At 42.2% G+C, this 22,957-nt stretch overlaps 1 protein-coding gene across 3 annotated transcripts; it reads right to left on the reverse strand.

Moving 5' to 3' along the window:
* Nucleotides 1-254: 254 nt before the first annotated feature.
* VDAC2 (voltage dependent anion channel 2) lies at nucleotides 255-21,828 on the reverse strand. 3 transcript variants are annotated; one of them, XM_028729120.2, is made up of 10 exons: nucleotides 16,559-16,721; nucleotides 15,278-15,336; nucleotides 12,914-12,985; nucleotides 10,419-10,468; nucleotides 8,859-9,011; nucleotides 8,718-8,770; nucleotides 7,411-7,638; nucleotides 4,718-4,868; nucleotides 2,637-2,694; nucleotides 255-821 (listed from the first exon to the last, which is right to left on the reverse strand). In XM_028729120.2, exons 2-10 carry the CDS (start codon nucleotides 15,309-15,311, stop codon nucleotides 730-732), a joined length of 891 nt encoding a protein of 296 aa, XP_028584953.1. In that variant the 5' UTR covers nucleotides 15,312-15,336; nucleotides 16,559-16,721; the 3' UTR covers nucleotides 255-729. The 3 variants fall into 3 exon arrangements, with proteins under 3 accessions (XP_028584953.1, XP_077786766.1, XP_028584954.1); XM_077930640.1 differs by lacking the exons at nucleotides 15,278-15,336; nucleotides 16,559-16,721 and adding an exon at nucleotides 21,687-21,828; XM_028729121.2 differs by lacking the exon at nucleotides 15,278-15,336 and having other exon boundaries at nucleotides 16,559-16,720.
* Nucleotides 21,829-22,957: the final 1,129 nt, after the last annotated feature.

The following is a 22,957-nucleotide window of genomic DNA, read 5'->3' on the forward strand; positions in this document are numbered from 1 at the left end:
CTAGGCTCTGTGGCAGCACTAAACGACTGCCCCAAGAGCAGTACTCCACTCAAAAGATCTCGCTAAGCCATGGCCAAACTCAAGAAATCCCCAGATTGGACATTTAACAGCTTTGGCAAACTGCATTCATAGCAAATGCTCCAGGACGCTGAGCAGCAAGGGCACCTGGAAAAACAGGCAGCTTTTTTCAAAGCAAAATTAAGGCTGACCTCAGCCCTCCCTATCAATAACTTCAACATATCTGGAGGCACAAGTATGTGTGTGTATTTGTTTTATTCATAATTTTCGAATTGCCTTGGGATACCAAAAGTATTTCTAGTTAAGGTGATTTTAACAAAACCGTTGACCTTACTTTTCAGAACATCCACTGATCCATTCTGTTATTTCAATGGCTATTATCACGTGTTAAAAGAAACATAACATGCACACATGTGTACAGGTTTTCATAAAGTCTATTTCATTATTTGTGGGTAGCGCATTCAACAGTTAAATACATTTAAATAATGTATTATGTAGTGACTGCACTAATGCAGAATTGAGAACTAGATAGGTAACCAATTTAACTAAAAACCAGCTAACAAGTAACTGCCTAAATACTCTGAATACAGCTCTTGTTCTAGGCCATCCGTCTGAGTAGGAAAAAAAGCCCCCCGGGTCACACTGGAAATACATTTTTAAGGCCATATTCTTCTGATATCCCATTTCCTGCGGCAGCTTTCTTCACACCTCTTAAGCCTCCAATTCTAGGCCAAGACCAAGTTTGTGTCCACCAGCATTGATGTTCTTCCCATCGATTAGGGCAGACAGAGTGAGCTTCACACCTGCAGATCAATATAACCAAAGGGTTTTAGAGAAGGCAAGGTCCACGGAACACATCAGTTGCTGCTAACATTTTTCAATGCTCAAAGGTAGTAAATTATATTGAAACACACATGGATGCCGAAGCCAGTGGGATTAGAAGCATCAAGCTTCACACAAAGGTGCCTACGTACCAGTTAAGTTGCAGAGACACTTAAAAAGGAATGTTTCAAACTTTCACACTGAATGCAAGTAAGTCCTTTTTGAAGAGGCAAGTTCTGCTACTCTGAGAACTGTCAACTTTTTTTTTTGCAATTCATCTTTATTGTTTTTTAAAAGAAATGCTTTCTTAATGTAAAACCACAGTACTGTATAAAGTTTCAGTTTCTTGTTAATGTGCATGTGTTCCTAGTTCATAATAAAGAAAAACAAAGATATATTCTTACTCATTCAACACATTAATATTCTAATTACTTCTGACTTCCCTCCCCTTCTTACTTGGGTCCTTTAGAGTTCTTGGTTGAATGCGTATCATAATAAATCTAGTTTATTGGTAACCATTTTTTCACTACTTTTTGATGTTTCTCATTACAAGAGTTAATCTAAACCATTCAAAAAATAAAAAAATTCCTTCCAGTAGCACCTTAAAGACCAACTAAGTTCGTTCTTGGTATGAGCTTTCGTGTGCATGCACACTTCTTCAGATACACACGAAAGCTCATACCAAGAACGAACTTAGTTGGTCTTTAAGGTGCTACTGGAAGGAATTTTTTTGTTTTGACTATGGCAGACCAACACGGCTACCTATCTGTAACCATTCAAAAAATGTAATTCTTTGCAGTGGTCTTTCAGGTATTGTTTAAATATCTTCCAATCTTTACTAAATTTTTCTTTCACTTGATCCCTTATCTGTCCTGTCAGTTTATCCATCTCGGCGTATCCCATTAGTTTAATCAGCCAATCTTTTTTTTGATGGTATCATCTCACTTTTCCAATTCTGTGCAATCAAAACTCTCACTGCCATGGTGGCATACATAAATACAGTGGTACCTCGGATTAAGTACTTAATTCGTTCCGGAGGTCCGTACTTAACCTGAAACTGTTCTTAACCTGAAGCACCACTTTAGCTAATGGGGCCTCCTGCTGCTGCCGTGCCGCTGCAGCACGATTTCCGTTCTCATCCTGAAGCAAAGTTCTTAACCTGAAGCACTATTTCTGGGTTAGCAGAGTCTGTAACCTGAACTGTATGTAACCCGAGGTACCACTGTAATTTCTTTAAATTTCTAGGAATCTCCTTCCCAATAATCCCTAAAAGAAATGCCTCAGGTTTTTTGGGAAATGAATTTTTGAACATCTTTTTCAACTCGTTATAGACTGAATCCCAAAATTCCCTTTCTTTTACTAGTCCACCAGACATGGTACATTGATCCCACCACCTCCTTACATTTCCAACATCGGTCTGAATTATTTTTGTACATTATCGCTAATTTCCTCGGTGTTAAATACTAGCGACAGAAAGTCATCCTGTAGTTTTCTTTAATAGAATAACATGCTCTGAACTTAATTTTTGCCATTCTGAGAGTTGTATGTTATGACCTAGATCTCTTGCCCATTTTACCATGGCTGATTTTACCTCCTCGTCCTTCACTGACCATTCTAATAAGATTTTATACATTTTGGACAGTGTTTTCTCATCGTTATATATCAAGTCTCTTTCGAACCTTGAATGGAGAACTGCCAACTTCCAAGAGTATGTTAACAACAGACTCCAGCCACCGTTAACCTGAATATTAATCAAAACCTTCAATATCTCTCACATTCTTATCAAAATTATTTACCTGGCCTCAGGGTCTGGGTGTACCCAACTCCAACTAGACTAGAGTTGTTCACTTTTGCCTGCAAAACAACGAGAAGCAAGATGACATTTTTATCAATCCTTTGTGTGTCACAATATGTTGTGCCCTAATTTTAACATCCCTTTGCCCTGCTCCAAAGAATGTAGTGCCCAACTAGAGCAAGAAGGCAGCACCCACAACCGAAGTGTAATCTAGCACAAGCTTTCTTCAACTGCTTTTCCAACTCATGATGACCAGGCTTCAAATAATCTCTCTCTCATCCCCTCGCCATGGCAACAGCAAACCCGGGGCTTCCTCCTCAAGGATGAGCGAGGTGGGCAGGATGAGTACAGGCCCCAGAAACTTGCAAATTGGCTTTAGCAATGCAATTTCCGTGTGCAAGTAATGATGAATGCAACTCTGCTTCCTCACTCTGGCACCAAGCTGGAGTGAGAACACAAGAGCACAGAGACTTGTCTTTGTACACAACTGGGCTGCTGGAGTTACAACGGCCCAGTCGCGGCAGACAAACACCCCTGCTGCCCCTCACCAGAGGAGAATGAAGAAGTCATGTTGCATCGTCTCTGTTTCTGCCAAGTGGTTAAAACTTCCGCTGTCCAGCAGGTACAGAGGAAGAGAGAGGCAGCATGCTTCTGCAGCCCTTCTCTAGCTCAGAGCTGGGTGACAGAGTCACACTTCTGCTTGTCCCTGACCTTCTCCTGCATTCCAGTGATGTTATCACGAGAGCAGGGACATGACGCACGGGAGCAGGAGAATGTCCTGACAACCATACATTTTTTGTCGGCTACCAAGGGCTCCCAGAATTTGTAGGCAGAAGATCATCATTAGTACTCAGGACTGTTCCAACCAGGAGATCTATGCAACTTGGGTTTTCTTCCCTTCCCTCTGCTTTAAAGCCTGTTTCTACTATGACACAGCTTCTTATCTTGTCATGCACAATGAAAATAAGAGATGGGCTAGTATTTATATACTGCCATCTATGTACGTGAGTCTTAGCAAAGAATGAGGCCACAGGTCAAAGGAACCCATTACCGCCATACCAGGCAAAAGCCCCAGAAGCAGTGCTATTCACTACAATATTGGACTGTTATAATCTCCATCAAATATCTGTAAAGAACTTTAAACATGCAGTAGGATGGTTTATACTGTTTTATCTTAACTTTACAACCATGTTCTTCAGGTCGTTTATTCCTAATTTTACTGATGGGGGTAAAAGATAATGGCACACCTAGAGTTAAATTTACAGCTCAAAGCACAGCTGTGGGAAACCTTACCCCAATGCAATCAAGTGCCTGCTATGTAATTAGACCTCATTTCCATTCATGAGTGAACCTTACCAGAATTCTTAGAAAATACAGTCATACCTTGGAAGTCGAACAGAATCCATTCTGGAAGTCCGTTCGACTTCTGAAACATTCGACTTCCAAAGCGCAGCTTCTGATTGGCTGCAGGAAGCTCCTGCAGCCAGTCGGAAGCTACGGAAGCTCCGTTGGATGTTGGGAGTCCAAAAGAACGTTCGAAAACTATAACATTCATTTCTGGTTTTCGATCGTTCGGGAGCCAGAACATTCGACTCCCAAGGCGTTCAGGAGCCGAGGTACGACTGTACACAGCATTTTCTGCTACACACAAAGCAATTCATCTATGTAAACTTACGAAACAGGGGTGGGAATGACCCTGCCCCCTCAGAAACTCCAAATAGATGCCGCCCATCAATGTGGATGATACTGAGGTATACAAATTATCTGTCCTTGCACAAGGCGGCTTCGGTTATGTTCTTAACCACTTTGCCGGGCTAGTTCTCACTTGGAGAAAAGGGTGCTACTGAGAGCCAACACTGTTTCATTCAGACTACAAAGCCATTAAGAAAAGTTGTCCATGCCAAAGTTGGAGTTAGGCAGCTCACAAAGGTAAACTCAGGCATGAACAAAGGCCAGTTGGGACATGCTCATTCAAGCTATGATGGGGAGGGGGACTTCTCATGGTAAGGGATATAGAAGTTTCCTATGTATAGTTTTGTGGACCAAGATAGCTATGGCATTTTCTTCTATAGTTCTACTTACGGAAATAGAAGCGGTAGGATCCAACAGGTACTTTGCTGCAATTCCAAAACGAGTGCTATTGCTGCCCGCTGCCCAGTTAAGGTTTACAGCAGTCTCAAGGTTGTCGCTGACTTTTTGGTAAATTGAGCCACCGAACTCCGACCCATCGTTGCTGAAAAATATTTTTGAAATGGTTTTTTTATTCAATGATAAAATAAAGAAAAGCTTCCGATGAAGAAGAGCATTGAGGGTTCCCCATGACATAGGAAGTGACTGCATTTGAGGGCGGTAGTGGGAGATAAAAACCCTGGCTCACCCTACAGAAAGTGCAAACATAATACAAAATGCAAACATTTAGGCAGTCTTCCATTTCCCTCTGAAAGGCGTAATAGTAACTTGTGACCCTGAAGTCACACTGGCAAGAATAATAGATGATTTCGTCAAGTTTTTCCTTTGCAGTCATTATGTTTATGAAAGTGCTGTGAGAAGTGGCTTAAGACACTGCTGGTAAGTAAAAGGCTACAACGATGGTAAGCCACAACAGATTATTTTGCTCTGTTCATGAATATTCAGTTCTCCTCCACCTCACCAAATACCCTGCAGTACATTAGCGTTCCAGGCCCGATTGATCTATGCACTAACTGCCAACTGAACTAAAAGGTAAAAAAGGTAAAGGACCCCTGGATGGTTAAGTCCACTCAAAGGTAACTATGGGGTTGCAACGCTCATCTCGCTTTCAGGCCGAGGGAGCCGGCATTTGTCCACAGACAGCTTTCCGGGTCATGTGGCCAGAATGACTAAACTGCTTCTGGCGCAATGGGACACAGTGACGAGTGCCAGAGGGCATGGAAATGCCATTTACCTTCCCGCCGGAGCGGTACCTATTTATCTACTTGCACTCTGACGTGCTTTCAAACTGCTAGGTTGGCAGGAGCTGGGGCAGAGCAACAGGAGCTCACCCTGTTGCGGGGATTCAAACCGCCGACCTTCTGATCAGCAAGCCCAAGAGGCTCAGTGGTTTAGACCACAGCACCGCCTGCATCTCAGCTGAACTACAGCAGCAGGCCCACCAGTAACTTTTCAAGTAGGAAGATTCCCTCAAGGCACTCCCTCCTGCTGCCACTCAAGAGAAGAAGCTGGAGCTCAGGAAATGAAGAACTGATTTGATATCTACTGCTTTTTTGTATTTTTACAGTTGCTACGATAATTGCTTTTTTCTGATGTTTTTGATCTGCTTTATATTTGTTTTATGGTTCTCTTTTGCAGGCTATCTTGCCTCAGCATAAGGTAGCTTCCCATGTTCCCAAGAATGGCAGAGAAGAGACCCAACATCTGCCTCCAACAAAAGCACAACCATATCTCTCTAGCTATATGGAGGGGAGCAAGAGTACACCTGTTCTTCCCACTCCCCATCTCCAATGTCCCTAGGATGTCCACGATGGGATGGGGGCACAATGGCAGCACAATATTCAAAAATGGGAGAACGCACATGTAAGATTGTCATTTGGAGGCCCAGATTGAACAAAGTTCAGTTGCTGGATTAGGGCTGGAAAATTTAACTGCACAAAACAGGCATTCACGTAGAGGCAGTATTCAAACAGGCATCCAGGAATGGGGGCAGGGCAGACATAATATGGGAGAAGTATTGTCCAATCCAGCCCAAGGTTTCTCAGGGGCTGGGAATAATGATTTGGCTCTGCAAACACTTGTTTTCTGGCAGCTGCATACAAACTGCTGCCATTTAGTTGGAAACTTCAGAACTCACACACAAAAATCAGTACTAAAAGGTATGTCATACATTTTTCTCAAGGGCTTGTACTTCCTTGCTTATTTTACAGTTCTTTAGATTATAGCTCGTTGTTAAAGCTAACCGTTTAGAATACAGCCTCTCAGAAAGCCTTCCATATCACACTACAATTGCAAACCACCATTTCTTTTAAGTAACTGAAACCTCATTTTTTTGTTGGGCTTTCAATGCAACTCAGGTTGCCTTGTCTCTGTTAATTCGACTTGCCTAGTTAAAAAGGTACTGTAGTCTTTCAACTAATCAAGACGTTCCATGCAGTTTTTGGGGCGAAACATAATTTAATAATAATAACAATATTCAATTAACTAAACACTATTAATATATAACATAACTGCAAGTACTTGGCAATGATTTTTAATGATTTCTATGTAATTTTGCACATTTTACTTACCTAGCAAAACTAAATCATATTAATTTAACCAAAATATATTTTGAATTTACAAGCCATGTTACAATTTTTTTTAGCACCCCTCATTTTTTTAAAATCGGAAGTTGAAAACTCCAACACACGCTAATGCAGTATTTATCAATGAGAAACTGCAAGTTCTCATACCAATTTGTACTAGATCATATCCAGTTGAAGTTGTGTGAAATAAAACTACTCACTGGAGCATGAAACCTAAGTTGGGAAGGTAGCCCATTTTTTTAAAAAAAAATGCATGCATGAACTTTTTAAAAATACTTTTTTAAAACAACCAATATACTTTAGAACAATGCTAAAAAGGACTTCTGCTATTCTAGACCTTCAAAATTTATTTTGATAATTAATCACCCAGCAAAAAAAATCTATTCAGAATGTAGGCATACTCAGTGCTACTGCAGCTCCAACAATGAAATTATTTCCCCTAGTTTTCAAGATTTCTGGATACCTTCATTAACTGCAATCGTGTTAGTTTCTGATACTTACACATTGGTGTGCAACTGGAAGTCTCCAGTCTTGTATCCCACAGAGAAGTTATTCCTTGTCAACTTGGATTTGGCACTATCAAAGGTCATTTGGTAGCCGGCAAGCCAGCCCTCATAACCCAAGACAACTGTACCATGGATGGCAGGTCCAGCAAAATCAAAGTCAACATCACAACCGAGGTTTATACATTCACGCTTATAAGCAGATTTGATTTTGCCACTTTTCTTTCTGGAAAAAGAAATATGTAAGAAAAAAACCCGTTCTTCCCCTGGAATGCACAAGTTATATGATTCTCATCTTAAGCAGATAAATTAAAGATGTCCACATAGTCCAAAATGTGAGTATTCACTAGATCAAGAGCCACAGAGCCGACCTGTGGTTACAGAAAGGAGATCTGTATGTTTAAGGTGCAAGAGTTTGTAGAATGACTTTACTTGAAATTAGTAACTCAACTCTACAGTAGGAAACTTGTTCAGTATCAAATTCCTGGCACCTCTAGGGCAGGAAAATCATGGGGAGCTGCTGGGAGTTGGACCTATGGCCTCACTTGGTGTTAAGTGGTTCCACATTTTCTCAAATGACATAACTAGAAGCATATCATGGGGTAAAGGGAAATCAGTAAGTTTATTATATGCCACTCATGTATACAAATATTTGCCTATCATTCTTACCCATGAGTCAGGCAGAAGCCAAGCCTAAAACAATCAATAACTCCTGCCCTTGCAGAGTAGATAAACCGATCCAGCAGTTTAAGTTGTTTTATTCAGAATTTAGGAATCGAGGCAGTTCAAACACAAGTTAATGGAGGCTTTCCCCACGCACTACTATCTATTTGATAATAATATCTGCTACTACATTTTATGAAGAGAAGTCTGGATTCTGTGACACCAACAAGAACTAAAAAAACAGCTTCATAATGTCTGCTCTGGTTATAACTGGCATTTGGAGACAGAAAAGTGTCTTTTGCCAGGTCAGATGAATAGCCATTACTGTACGTTTGGCTGCTTTTCCTCTGTCACATGTTTTTGGGATCATCTGCTTGAATTCACTGAGATTTTATAGAATTATTCCTTGAACCACGGGCATGAGGCACCATGTATCTGCCTGAGATGTATTATAAAATTAAGACAAATTAAAGTATTATGTGTGGTGTGAATTCATTTTGTACATTTGTGGTTTTTTGTTTTTAAAGACCACAGTATGTGTCCAGCCACTGAAGTCTTCTTCAGTAGCATTCATTAACCCATCTCTCACTTTCAGTGTAATCTATGTGGAACGTGCCAAGACTTAAGAGGGAAAGAACTTACCCGGTGTTTGGTGAGAAAGTTGTGTCAAATGTCAACTTCAAACCTTTGGCAAGCTAGTTTAGAGAGGGGAAAAAAGTTATGAATTAGCAGATGTAAAAAGTGACTTCCATTTAACTTTTCAGCAAATCAAAATTCAATTACCTGATCTTCAATTGCCATTTCTGTTCCCAGAGTGTTATCCGTGTTCCATTTTTCTGTGAAAGTGACACCATACTCAGACCACTTGTATTTTGTCTCCAAGCTCCCATTCACTTTTCCTGTGTCTGTGTTTGATGAACCAGCTGTTGCGAACTCCTAGCAGGACAATGCAGGTGGGAAGAAAAGGTTTAACAAACCGAAGGGGAATGCAGAGAGGAGCAATTACTACTATGACTATTATAATATCCCTTCTTTTTTCTTGACAGGACTCGAGGCAGCTTACAGATAAAAATAAGAACTTGTTTTACCAAAAAACCCTGCAGCTTTCTGAAAGTTTCTGACGTAACTAATTGGACGGAATCACCTTTGAGTTTCAATGCCATTGACCATGACTTACTGAAATTCTGAAAAATCGAACAATCTGTATACCTCTGCTACAATTGCGATTATGCTCAAAGTGTCACTGCAACTTGTGTTATAAAAACCTCAAGCAACACTCAGAGCAACCAGAAACTCCTGGTCCGTTTATGACAAACTGGTCTGTAGCAAACTATATGTTACTTCTTTAGGCAAAATTTGAAGAAAGCACCACAAATTCCAAATTTTACTATGAATACAGAGAAGAGGAAGGGCGAGAACAAAGTACACAAACCTGGTCATTCTTGTTTAACACGTTATGCCTGAAAGACCCTGGTGATCAAGCTACTTAATTATGGGGCCTGAGGTATTATTAACCTGTACTTTAAAAGGAATCACACAATGACCAAAAAGAAATGTAATTTCTCAGTTCAGGCAATCGTACAAACCATGATTTGGAAGATCAGAAAAAATGCTCCCTCCTTCATTACAGGGATCCAAATTGAGCATCTATGCTAATACTGTTAATACTGAAATTGTGGCTTGCAAACCCATCTGAAACTATAGCTTTGAGATTAGCATTAGTTTGCCCAGCCTGGACTTCAGAACAAACGATGATTATTACAGATGAGAAAAGGGAGAGGCAAGGAGCTTGCAAGGGAAGGAAGAGATATGAGTCCATGGCAGATTCCCCATTCAGCTGTCACATCAGAACACTGCATGTTAAACAAGGTCAACTTAGTTTGCAACTAGACTAGAAAGATTCCCTTAAAAGAAAAGAGAAAGAGGAAAGGAAATAAAATCACTTTCTCTTTCATTTCTATGTGCTTGAAATCTTATGGGGGGAAAGCATGCAACATAATAATTTGGAATTGAATTTGTTTTGAACTGTTTTTAAGGTTGCATTTTAAATTGCTGAGACCTTCCCTGGGACCTTAAGATGAAGGGAGGGTAAATAATAATAACGCCTCATGGAGACAAGTTTAACCCATGGCCTTTTGCTTGTTAAGATGTTTTCAATGATTTTAATATTCTTGTCAACTTGGCACCATGTGATGAAGGGCAGATTACTACTACTACTACTACTACTACTGCCTGGGGAGGGGAGAAAGGGAGTGTGGGAAGGCTGAGAAGGGTCTGGAGCCCTCCCCACCACATTTCAGAGGTTATGAGCTACTGTTTAATATTACACCAAAATGCACTTACCACGCCACTTGCAGATTTCGTTTTCACATCCAATTTCACCAGACCAAAACCTTGACAGACAAAACTGGAATTACTACTGCCCTTTTATACAACATGCCAGTGTTTCAAGCAGTTAACACTATAGCCAAGCTTGAATACAATTCCAGGCAGAGTCATAAGAAAACATTACGCTGCTCTCTTCCTGGTTGCATCGCTGTAACTGTAACAAAATTCTGATCTTAGGACATCTACATCTCTGATGAATAAGCAAGGGCTCTTTCACTAAAGCACTGCTTTTATTTAACTACAGCGATAGTAAAGCATTCTACAACTGAAATGACCATCTACATGGATCTAATCAATTTCTCTAGCAACATCAAGAAGAAAGTTCATTTCTTGCATATACAGTGGTGCCCAGCAAGACGAATGCCTTGCAAGACGAAAAACTCGCTAGACGAAAGGGTTTTCCGTTTTTTTGAGTTGTTCCGCAAGACAAATTTCCCTATGGGCTTGCTTCGCAAGACGAAACGTCTTGTGAGTTCTTGCGAGTTTGTTTCCTTTTTCTTAAAGCCGCTAAGCCATTAATAGCCGCTAAGCCGCTAATAGCCATGCTTCGCAAGACGAAAAAACCGCAAGACGAAGAGACTCGCGGAACGGATTAATTTCGTCTTGCAAGGCACCACTGTACTGCACATGCTCGTTCCCAGAACAGATGGGGGAAATACTTTTAAAAACTGAAATATTGGAACAAGGACCCACCCCCAAAAGAATTCACACCAAGCTTTTAGTGGGAGCAAAAGCATTTTACAGAGGAGGCCCAGGACATGATGCTTTCCGATGGGTTCCTGACCAACTCTAAAGCGTCTTTGCCTACCTTAGGGAGCCAGGGACTGCATCTATCTCACCCCACACCCTTCTGAAAGATTCACTGTTGGACCAAAGAAAACTCAACAGACCTTTGCTGGACCAGAGCAATCTAAAAACCAATTTATGGCTTCCATGATCCCCTTGAAGTTTTGGCGATGCGGAATGAAATCATTTTGCTCTTTACCAAAGCTCAGCAGAGCAGAACCCAATATTTACCTGGGAGATATTTACTTAGATGCACCCCACAGTAGTTAGTAAGGAATATGAATACGTAAATGGTTTCATGAAAGCAGTCATTGCTCAGTTTAGAACCCAGAAACAAGAAATCAATTCTCCTTGCATTCCCCCAGCAAGGCTCTCTCCTAGCAAGCTGTTTCGCCCGGGGGGTGGGGTGTATGCCCTACTTGCATTATACATTTAAAGCTGTATCATAGCCCTTTCAATAGTTCTAGCTTTGCCCCCCACCCCACCCCCAAGAATGCCGCCGACTGCATTTGTTAAGTGTGCTAAGAGCTGATAGGAGTCCCCATTCCTCTTCTGAGCTAGTATTCACAGAGTTCTATGGGAAGGGGAATAGAGTTAAGCCCCGCTGGGAACTGTAGCTCCTTGAGGAGACTGGGATTATCCTACAGTACCCAGGATTCTTTGGGGAAATCCCTGTTTCAAGTGGTTCATTCATTCATTCATTTGGTTAATAAAACTTACTATACAGCTTGATTGTAACAAAACAAAGTAAAACCAGCAACCTCAAAGTGGTTTGAAGTGTTTCTTCTAATGTCGGTGAACATGCAATTCTGCGCTGACATTAGAAGAGAAACAGAGCAGAATCTTTGACACCGTTATAAAACGATACACAAATTAACACAAGAAAAAAAGCACCAGCTCTTTCAGAATCCCCCTTTTCCCAGTACATTGTTTATTTCCACAAACCCAAAAATGCATCCATCAGTGCTTTCTGTTCAGAGGCATTCAACCCATCAGGTTCTCAGCTGCTGGTGAGTGAAATTTTTAACTGCCTCAGGACCTTATCTCTCCCAATAACCTCATAAACTCCCACCCTGCTCTCCCCAAGGAAGAACCATCCCACAGTTTGAAAACTAAGGTTTCCCTCGCTGGAAATCAGCTACCAGCACTAGTAGGGGGGAATATTGTTAATTCAACTCCCACCTCTTGCTCCTGTCAGAAAAAAAACAGCACCCAGGGTAGATGGGTGAGTTCTCACTTCGCTATAACCATAGTAAATTCCCTTTGCGACATCTACTCCTGTTTGAAAATCGTAGCGCAAAGGGCTATCGTAAGAAACTTTTGATCTGAGCTACCTTCTAAGTGTTCCCTAAGCAGTATATTTAATATTTTTACTAGTCTCCCGATACAGTAGGCTCCACTGTACTTGGCAGTGCCAATCTTTATATGTCCAAAGAGAAACTAAACTAAACAGTGAAAATATTCAGCAGCAAGTTACAGTTATGTCTAATGACATGCCAAACATTCTGGTGATAAACATTCCACTTCAAGCAATAATTTGCTCAATAAAGTGGGGAAAAGGTGGAAGCAGCAACTATGTAGCATAGTTTGGGTTTGCTGAGAGCAGCAGTAAATGTTGTGTCCGCCTCCAAACAATACTATATTCTTTACAAATGTTTTCATACCAAATCCTTTGTTGAAGACGTCTCTGGCAGACTTGCCAAGGTCCGCATATGGTGGCGGGATAGCCATTGGAGCTAGGAAGACAAAATAACGGGAGTGTTAGTACTGCAAGAACAAAACGTAAGCAGTAATTAGTTCTGTCTGCTGTGAAGTCAAATAACAATTCATAATGAGGTGGTTAGCCAGTACTGCTGCATCATATTTTTTTTAAGTAATTTGACAAAAGGTGATATATTTAGTCTGCCAATGCAGTACTGTACTAAAAGGAATTGCAAAGTTAAGATGACAGACTAACGTACCTCTAGATGATTTTAGGGGGAATCCAGGTGCACTTTTACAACAGCAAGGGCGAATATTTCAAATATATACCAATATTTAAAATACATTATAACATGCAGACAATTGTTGATGCATTTTACAAAATGCCTCCTCCCCCATTCCATGCATGAAAGTCCTACAAAGCAGATGTTCACATCCAATAATGCCAGGAGCCACTCAGTAACAGCTGCAAATCTATTCACATAGTGGAAGTAAAACCCAATATCCTCTTTACTTATTAAACTGTTCTGCCACAAATCTGTTTAAATCTGTAATACAGCTTTGCTCATGCAGAATATGGAGAATCCTGTGCCAATTGAGGACAGACACATGCACACCCCATATAATACAAACTTCATGTAACGTGTAAAAAAGGTAAAGGACCCCCTGAATGGTTAAGTCCAGTCAAAGGCGACTCTGGGGTTGCGGTGCTCATCTCCCTTCAGGCTGAGGGAGCCGGTGTTTGTCCACAGACAGCTTTCCGGCTCATGTGGCCAGCATGACTAAACCGCTACTGGCGCATGGAGGACTGTGATGGAAGTCAGAGCACACGGAAACACCGTTTACCTTCTCGCCACAGTTCTGGTGTGCTTTAGAACTGCTAGGTTGGCAGAAGCTGGGACAGAGCAACAGCAGCTTGCCACAATACACGGATTCGAACCGCCAACTTTCCAATCGGCAAAACATGTACCATGAATCAGACACCACATTTAACTTGCATATCACTGAACAAAATACTTGTTAAAACTTGGTTAACAGCATTTGTTATTAATATGTTCAAAATATTGACAGGCAGATATAATGTTGTGAAGAGCTTCGGTTTCAGATTTCTGCATCTTTCATTTGGGGAGAAAGTTAGAATTCAATGAGTGGTTTGAACCAAAGCATCAATATGTAATATTTCCAAGTCAAAATGTATTAGGGCACATTTGAGGCATGAAGGATAACATTAGTACATTTTCGCATGTACTAATGTATAAAGAAATGTTTATCCTACAACAAAGGCCTGTGTTTCCATCTCTCTGCTGTGCTGGGTATAAAAATATGACAAGAATGCAATAGTAATTATGTTTCACTTGCATATTAGAGAAATGCAGTTGTGTGGGTTTGTACTATCTAGTTTTGTCAACTGGGATAGCATGGGCTCAATGAAAGCCAACTTCTCCTTTCCTATCCAGTAGGATCAGCAATTGAACCCACGCCACAGACCACCCATTTCTTCACCTCCCCTCAGCTGCCAATTCAGCTGGTGATAGCTGAAGCAACTCACTTTGGGGGATAGGCAAGGTCCACTACCCTGCACTCTCAATGGGGCACTTCTGGGTAGCTCAGTCGGTAGAGCACGAGGCAAAGTTTTAATAGGCATTCTAAATATCACTTTCTCCCAATTTCAAAAAATGTTGACAATTTTATCAGAACATACATTTGCAAAGAAAAAGCACAAGGCCTGCCAATTTGAACAGTTAAGTGTTTAAGTCCCATTGAAACCAATGGGGGGGGGGGGAATTCCAAGTCAATACCATTAAGAATAAGTTGCCAACCATGTAACAACTTAATAATGAATTTTAGCAAGTAATTGCACTTCCTAATTCCAGTTATGTACTGAGCCCTAGGGACAGACGATCAAGGAGAGAAAATATTTGCAAAACCCTTGCTAAGAGCAGCCCAATGTATGATGATTAAACCACAAGTTATGAAGATTACATAATTATGCTGCACCTTTCCCTCAAGTTATTATTTCAAACACCTCCCACTCCCTTATCACAAAGCACATCCCCAAGGCTTTGCAAATATCTGCAGCTCCCAACATATTAACATATTAAGCAGTCCAGGCAGACACACCCATAACAGACAGTAGAAATATTTCATTTAAACACATATTTAAGCAGCTTAGCCCCCTAGATTTCAAATACTTATTTTGACTTTTTCTGACTGTGGATTATATGGTGGGTTAGGTATTAGTCTCATCATCAAAGCTCACTCTTACTGTAACTTATAAATCTGTTAGTTAGGTTACTTCAACATCCTTACTTCATCTCCCTACTTACGTCTTGGACGCTGACATGCTGGATTAAAAGACATAGCTATCTAATCCAATTTAGAGAATCTATAAAATGGAAAATTACATTAAAAATAAATTACACAGATTTTAGAATTAAGAACTCTCGTGGTATTCAGATAACTCTCATGTCATGACTTTGGGGAGGGATGCTGCACACAAAGATAACAGGAAATTTCTGCAGTTTCCCTTCTGAACGGAAGTGTCCCTTTACTCATGGAGGCTGCCTCTGTCCCACATAAAGGAGACGACTTTGGGTGTGGCAGCTATTGGGGATAAAGGAGGGGTGGTGGTGGAGAGAGAGAAGATAAAATAACTTTTTCCCTGCTACTGCAATGTGAATTCTTCCTTGCGGCCATCTTAGGGAGCAAGTCCTGACCCCTTCCCTGCACCGCCAGCCTAAGTACAGCCCACCAGAAAAGCACATCCTCCTCTCCTCTTTGCAAACGTCACAAAGCTACAAATAAAGGAAGAAGCAGATCTGAACCCGAAAACTAGGATCGAAAAGGGGAGCATAGGAGAAAGCCAGCTCCTTTTTTTGCAAAGGGGACAGTTTGCAAACGGGAGCCAAGCCAAAAACTTGCAAGGGTGAACCATCCAGAGACTGCAGAGGAAAGGGAGAGGGAGCCACCTTGATGCTCAACTTAACTAGACGCCAAGGGTACTTGACCCCCAAACAATAAAGCAAGTGACATGTTGTCCGTATCTTTATTTTGGAATTTTGTGGAAATTGTTCGATTTGCTTGTTTTTGTTTATTATTTACAATTGCTTTTATGTTTGTAGTTATGTGCTTTTCTTATATACGTTGTAAGCCGCCTTGAGGATAGTTTAAACTTCGGAAAGGCGGCATACAAACAAAATGATTGATTGATTGACTGATTGAAAAAACAAGCGAAGAGGAAAGCCCCAACAGGAAACTGGGGAGAGGAGGCCCTGTGCCAGATACCTCACAAGGGGGAAAAGGAGGAGGAAGGGAAAAGGGGGACGGGGGGGGAAACACCCCACTCGGGATCCCCCCCACCCACCCACGGAAAACCTTGACGAAAAGAGCGCGTGGAGAAACACCCCGAACAGAATAAATTCCCTATTAAGCCCCGCAGGAGGGATTTGAGGCCGAGCCAACCTCGCCGGGCTGTTACTGCGGGGAAACGAGAGCGGGGAGGGATGCTTCCTTTTCAACTCCTTTCCTCTCCCGCGCCATCACCCCCGGGCAAAAGGAACCCCCTACCCCACCCCGCGTTGTCATGGTAACCCCGCCACGGCCCTTACCTGCCCAGTCGGGGGGGAAAGGGACGTGCTTCTTTCCGAGACCCAGAGAGACCCGCGCGCGCCTCCGCCGCCCCTCCCTCTTCTACCCGCGTGAAGGCCGCGCTGGAGGGCGAAGTGAAGGAGACACCTCGCGCTCGCCGCCCGCCTGCGCGCAAGGACCCCCTCCGCGACTCGGGCGCGCAACGACAGACGGGCTGCCCGAGGCGGGCGCCTAAGTTGGAGCGGCCCCGGGGACGCTTACGGAGACGGGCCGGCGGCGAGCAAGCGAGCGCCGAGGAGACACTTGGCGGCAAAATGCAGAAGGAGGGATGCAGAGAGAGCGGGGATGGGCGCGGGGAGTCTCGCGGCCCACGCAGGCGCTGGAGTAGACAGCCCTGCCGAGGAGATGCCGCGGGCCGGCGGGGTCCTCGGCTCGAGGAGGGAGGGGCGGAAAGGGGGCAGGACTTCGGAGGGAGGAGAAGAGGGGCGGACTGCGACGGAGCAGCCGAGCAGACATGCGCAGTGCGAGCGAACGAGAATCGCGGGTTTCGATGGTGCTGGGAGGCCGCGCCTGCGCTTTGTCGGGTACGAAGCCGCGGGGAGCTCAGGGCGGAGTTGCTTTTGAGCTGAGCATGCGCGGAATTGGAGCGTGAACCGCGCCTTCCGAACAAGAGTAGAAGCGCGTGAATTTATTCTAGCAAATCCGGTTTTTTCACTGCAGCAAATGCTCTACCCAGACACACAACCTACTAGCAAATCCGTTTGCTAGTGGGTTGTGTGTCTGAATATAGCATTTGTTGCAGTGGGAAAAAAGTATTCCCGGTTTTTAATATATACATATGTTTAGATATAGATAAGGAGAGATCTATAAACACACAAAAAAATTTTTTACAATATATTCTATAAATATAAAATCACAGAAATGTTGGAAGGGGCTGTGAGACGAAACACCTCATGGTCTGTTGGCTGAGGGGAGATATATGGTAAATGCAATTGCATATAATGCAACATATAGATTATTTGGTTCTCTATATATATAATTTATGTTTTTCAGATGTATACCCTGATTTTGCCATCATTTTAACATTTCAAAACTTGACTTCCATCCCCCTCTTTCTGCAGTCACTTAATTTTTTTAAAATTATTTGCATATTCAAATTAATTTGCTCATTTAGTCATCTGCTTTAAATATATACTCTTATAAAACTGCAGGCTATTGCAATGATCCTGCCAATGTTCTTATCTGTTTACAATTTATCTGTAAATATTCAATAAATCATTTCCATTCTTATTAAAAAAAGGTTTGTTGTCTTGATTTCTTATTCTTCCGTTAGGTTTTGCCATTTCTGCATATTCCATAAGTTTTTGTATCCATTCTTCCTTTGCTGGGACTTCTGCTTCTTTCCATTTTGGGGCGAGTATTTTTCAAAACGTTTTTTAAAATAGCATTTTCACAGCGTTTTTTATATGTGTGTAGATTCCGCCTTAGTGGGCTGTTCCCAGGCTGTCCTAGTTAGTCCAACAATTGAATCCATGCTGGATTCAGGAATTAGGAAATTGTTTGCCTAAGATCACCTAATCAGTGCACAGCAGAGAAGAGTTTGAAAATGGATTTCTGGATTCTTAGCTCAGCAGCAGCCTGCTACACACTGATTCTCAGAAGCAAATCCCACTTTTCTCAACGATGCTATGGGACTTTGCAGCCCTAACCACACTGTAACCATACGCTTCTGGGATTGGTTCCTTTTTTCCTGGTACCTGTCCAAAGCAAACAATGAAGCAATTTTGCCCACATTATCTGCCTTTTGGTGCATATCATTATTTGGTTAAGCCACATCGCAAAGGATAGCTTAAAAATAGGCAAAATTGTTAAGAATAGCCACCGTCCAAATCTGAACAAATACAGTACTTAAAACACAGTTTCCAAGAGGAACAACTTAGCAACCAAGAGCAGGGCTAATAAAGACTTTCTTTTTTCTTTTCCTTCTCCTCCTGCGATGAGGCTACATTTTAATATTTTAATGTTTCATTATTTTAATGTTGTATTTTAATTTTGTTTTTAAGTTGTAATCATTCAACTTGTTTTTATTATTGCTTGTAAGCCGCCCTGAGCCCGGCCTTGGCTGGAGAGGGAAGGGTATAATATTATTATTATTATTATTATTATTATTATTATTATTATTATTATTATTATTATTAGCTGGATCAAATTCTACCCAATGTTTATGTGAAAAGGAGAGGATGGTCATGTTGTATTGAGGCATAGCATATTAACTGTGGACTGTCTCTTCTGTACAGGCCACCCTCCATTTCCCCCTTCCAGTTCTGAAATAAAATATTTAGTGTTGCGTACTTCTGCAATAAAGTTGCTATACCCAAGGCTTTACATGCCCCCCCATGCCCCTAGAAGTAGTTTGTAAAACAAATAGATACGTTTTTATCTTAGCATTTATTTGTCAGAATAATTTATATCCCACGTTTCCAAACAAATCATCGGCGTGTTCAATACAATATGGTAAGGTTAAAAAAGGTAAAGGACCCCTGGACGGTTAAGTCCAGTCAAAGGTGCCTATGGGTTGTGGTGCTCATCTTGCTTTCAGGTCGAGGGAGACGGCGTTTGTCCACAGACAGCTTTCCGGGTCATGTGGCCAGCATGACTAAACTGCTTCTGGCGCAACGGGACACCGTGATGGAAACCAGAGCGCACGGAAACACCGTTTACCTTCCCGTCGCAGCGGTACCTATTTACTTGCATTGGCATGCTTTCGAATTGCTAGGTTGGCAGGAGCTGGGACAGAGCAACGGGAGCTCACCCTGTCACAGGGATTCGAACCGCCAACCTTCTGATCGGCAAGCCCAAGAGGCTCAGTGGTTTTTAGACAATTAATTCACCCAATGCTTTCCACCACCACCCCCAAAAAATGTTAAGGGGTACTCTCATTTTCCGACTCATATTGAAATACTGCCCTTCAATGAAGCCAAACTTAGATTCACAAAATGTTTAGGGGTTTCCAAACCCCTGCGTCCCCCCCAGAAAAAGCCCCCCACTAAATTCACCTGCATGAATCTCACTTCTGTCGAGTTTGCATGGACACTAAAGCACAACGGGACTGTGCAACTGCCACTTCCCAAATCACAACCGCTGGAATTCATTTTGAACTATTGCCATGGTATCACATATAGCAGGGCAACTATGTTTTTCCAACTTCACCACCCCCAGTTTTTTTGCTCTTGCGAACAAAGCCTGGTTGTGACTCAGTTAATTCTTTCGTGGTTATCTAAACAAGTTGCCAGCGAACCGCTTCACTCCTCTCCCTCTTATCTAGGTAGTAGATGTTGCTGCTTCAGCTGTAACTATTCTGTGATAAGTACAACCATATCGGTTGTGAGAATAAAAGCAAGAACCTCAAGTTTTAACAAAAAGAAGCTGCTGCAGCCATGGGCGTAGCCAAGGGGGGGAAGGCAGCCTAAACCAATAAAAACAAATAATAATACATAGCTAACTGAGGTTCTGCCCCCCCCCCCCCAAAAGGCCTGCCTTCCCCAACAAAAATCCTGCCTAGGCCCATGCAGCCTCTTTGCTAATACCCTTACTTCAGAAGGCAGGACAACACAGGCCATTGCAGATAAGAGCTAAGTGCTTACAGAATAGGGGGAGAGGGGAAGAATGAGAATAGGCCAGAGCAAGAGCTCACCAAAATAATTAGAATTTAGCCTGCAAACCACCCCCGGCACGCACGAATGGAGCTTAGAGTAAAATGATAGCCTGCTTCAAGATTTTGCCAGGGCAAGAGAAAGATTCAGAGATCCTGGTTGGAAACCAATTTTTAATACGGGGGATGTTGTGAAATTAGACAAGATCTGAAGCATAGTTCAAGTCTACCAAATCTGCAACAGAGCAGGGTTCCCCACAGAATTGTTGCTTTGAGCACCCCAAATGCCGACTCGTATGAATACGCCAGGGCACTGGAAAGGAGGAACTAGCAAATGAGGTACCTAGTAAGAACAGAACTACCCCAAATTTCTCATTCTTTATTTGTTTGGTCCCAGGGTGGGTTACAGCAATGTTCATACTGGGGAAGAAAGCACCCTATGCCTGTGTTCTGGGGCAAGCAGCTAAGGTGTGCAAAATATGTGTTTCTTAGCCCCCCCCCCCCCCGCTCCGATCAATCTTTAATATTTGCATACAGTAAGTACATTATAAAGTATGAAAGAGAATGGAAACTGCCTTTTGTTTAGGAGTGCATGCAATACTACATTCTTACAGCTACAATAAAATTAGGGATTTCCCCACTATCCCCTATGGATAGTAATCACTCTTCCACCAGGAAGACAAACAACTGGATTCAAAATAACCAGCAAGCCCTTTCTTCAGTCAATGGGTGTGTCACTCAAACTTTTTTTATCTTTAGGGACAGCATCTAACATGGAGCTAGAACAATGAAAGGTAGGAGCAGGCATGATCAGAAAGACATGTTTGTCTCCTATCTTTGGTTCTAGAGTGCTTGAAAATGGTCCAGATCCAGACAAAAACAATAAAAAGTAACATGGATAGAATCCAGGTAAGATCCAGCCGGCCAGTTACAACAGCCCTAGTAACAGGCACACACGCCAAATCCTTTTGCTTTAAAAGAAGCACTGGTGCTATTCCCTCTATTATGAGATACACAACAAGACAAATCACATTCAGTATTCTAAGACTACTTGGGGGGATTGTTTGCAATTGAATATTGAATATATCCAAGAGCAGGCCTTAGAATCTTATAGCCAAAATAGCACCCTAATTACAGACTAACCTCTGTACACCTTCCCCTGCAGGCTGCTTGCACATTGTATACAGGTAATCTTCATGCAACCCTAATTAGTTCATTTCTGATCTATATGAGATACAAGGAGATTTATAGCAGCACTACCATTTTGAGGATCATGGAGATTCCTAGGAAGACTCTCATTTAAACTGGAAGAGTCAAGAGTGTGTGCTAAACAAGAATTTCCACCTGGCTTTCTACTCCCCACAGAGCGGTGGGGAGGCCAGCACCTCCCAGTCTTAGGGTCCAAATAAACGCCTAGCTGCCGCATCATCACCCTGAGTCAATCCTGAACCAGGAGGATGGAGCTCTCTTCTTAATGCGGCCACGATTGTACTCACATTTGTGCTTCTCTTTATGCGACCGTTTATGTCCTTTCTTTTTCTTCTCTTTCTTCTCAACCTTTTCCTCTTTCTTCATTTCCACCATTTCCCCCTGCAGCACAGAGAAAGGCGGTTCTTCAGCCATAAGTGAAAACCGTCTTTTGCTTCCTTCAAGGCAATCTGACTCGATCCAAGACTCTGTTTGCAGAAGATGTGGACTTTAGCACTGGGGCGAAACTACTTTTGTCGTTGCCTCTTTCTAGGGAGAAGGATCTCTGTCTTTAAAGGGGCTGTAGGGACCTCTTGTAAATGAAGGAAGACTAAATAACCACTTCCTGCCCCTTATATATCAGTGGGAGGGGCGTATTTTCAAAGCTGCAGTCCCAACCCACTTACCTATTGAACCTAGTAAGACTTACTTCAGAGCAAACATGCACAAAACATGTTATATAGTTTGGTTCCACTTTATTGTCTAGGTAGAAGGTCTTTCCTGTGGTGGCACCCTAGTTGGTGCAATGCCTTTCCTACAAAGATTTGCCTGGCACCTTCATTGTGGCCTCTTTAGCACCAGTTGAAAACATTTCTGTTGTCTCGATGGCACCTTCTATCATATGTGGTGGACATGTAAGGTATTAAAAGAATTTTGGGAAATGATATATAATGAACTGAAAAAAATGTCTAAAATAATTTTTTTTCTAAAAAAAACCCCCTGAAGCCTTTCTTTTAGGAATTCTAGGTGCCAAAATCCCAACGGAGCAGAAAAGACTACAGTGGTGCCTCGCAAGACGAAAAGAATCCGTTCCGCGAGTCTCTTCGTCTTGCGGTTTTTTCGTCTTGCGAAGCAAGCCCATTAGCGGCTTAGCGGATCAGCTGTTAAGCGGCTTAGCGACTTAGCGGATCAGCTGATAAGCGGCTTAGCGGCTTGGGAAAAAGGGGGGGGAAGGAAAAAAACCCTGCAGGAACTCGCAATACATTTTCGTCTTGCGAAGCAAGCCCATAGGAAATTCGTTTTGCGAAGCACCTCCAAAACGGAAAACCCTTTCGTCTAGCGGGTTTTCCGTCTTGCGAGGCATTCGTCTTGCGGGGCACCACTGTATTTATGTAGGTGACCACAGTTGCACGGATGTTATTGGCCCAGAGATGGAAAGAAGATAAAGTCCCGACTAGACAAGAGTGGCAGATTACCGGTAAGTTGATGGATTATGCCAAAATGTCAAAAATGACCAGAAGAATCAGAAATCAGGAAGACCAAAATTTTAATAAAAAATGAGGAAAATTTATAATTTATC

Source organism: Podarcis muralis, chromosome 6 (genome assembly GCF_964188315.1).
Source record: "Podarcis muralis chromosome 6, rPodMur119.hap1.1, whole genome shotgun sequence".
Taxonomy (NCBI): domain Eukaryota; kingdom Metazoa; phylum Chordata; class Lepidosauria; order Squamata; family Lacertidae; genus Podarcis; species Podarcis muralis.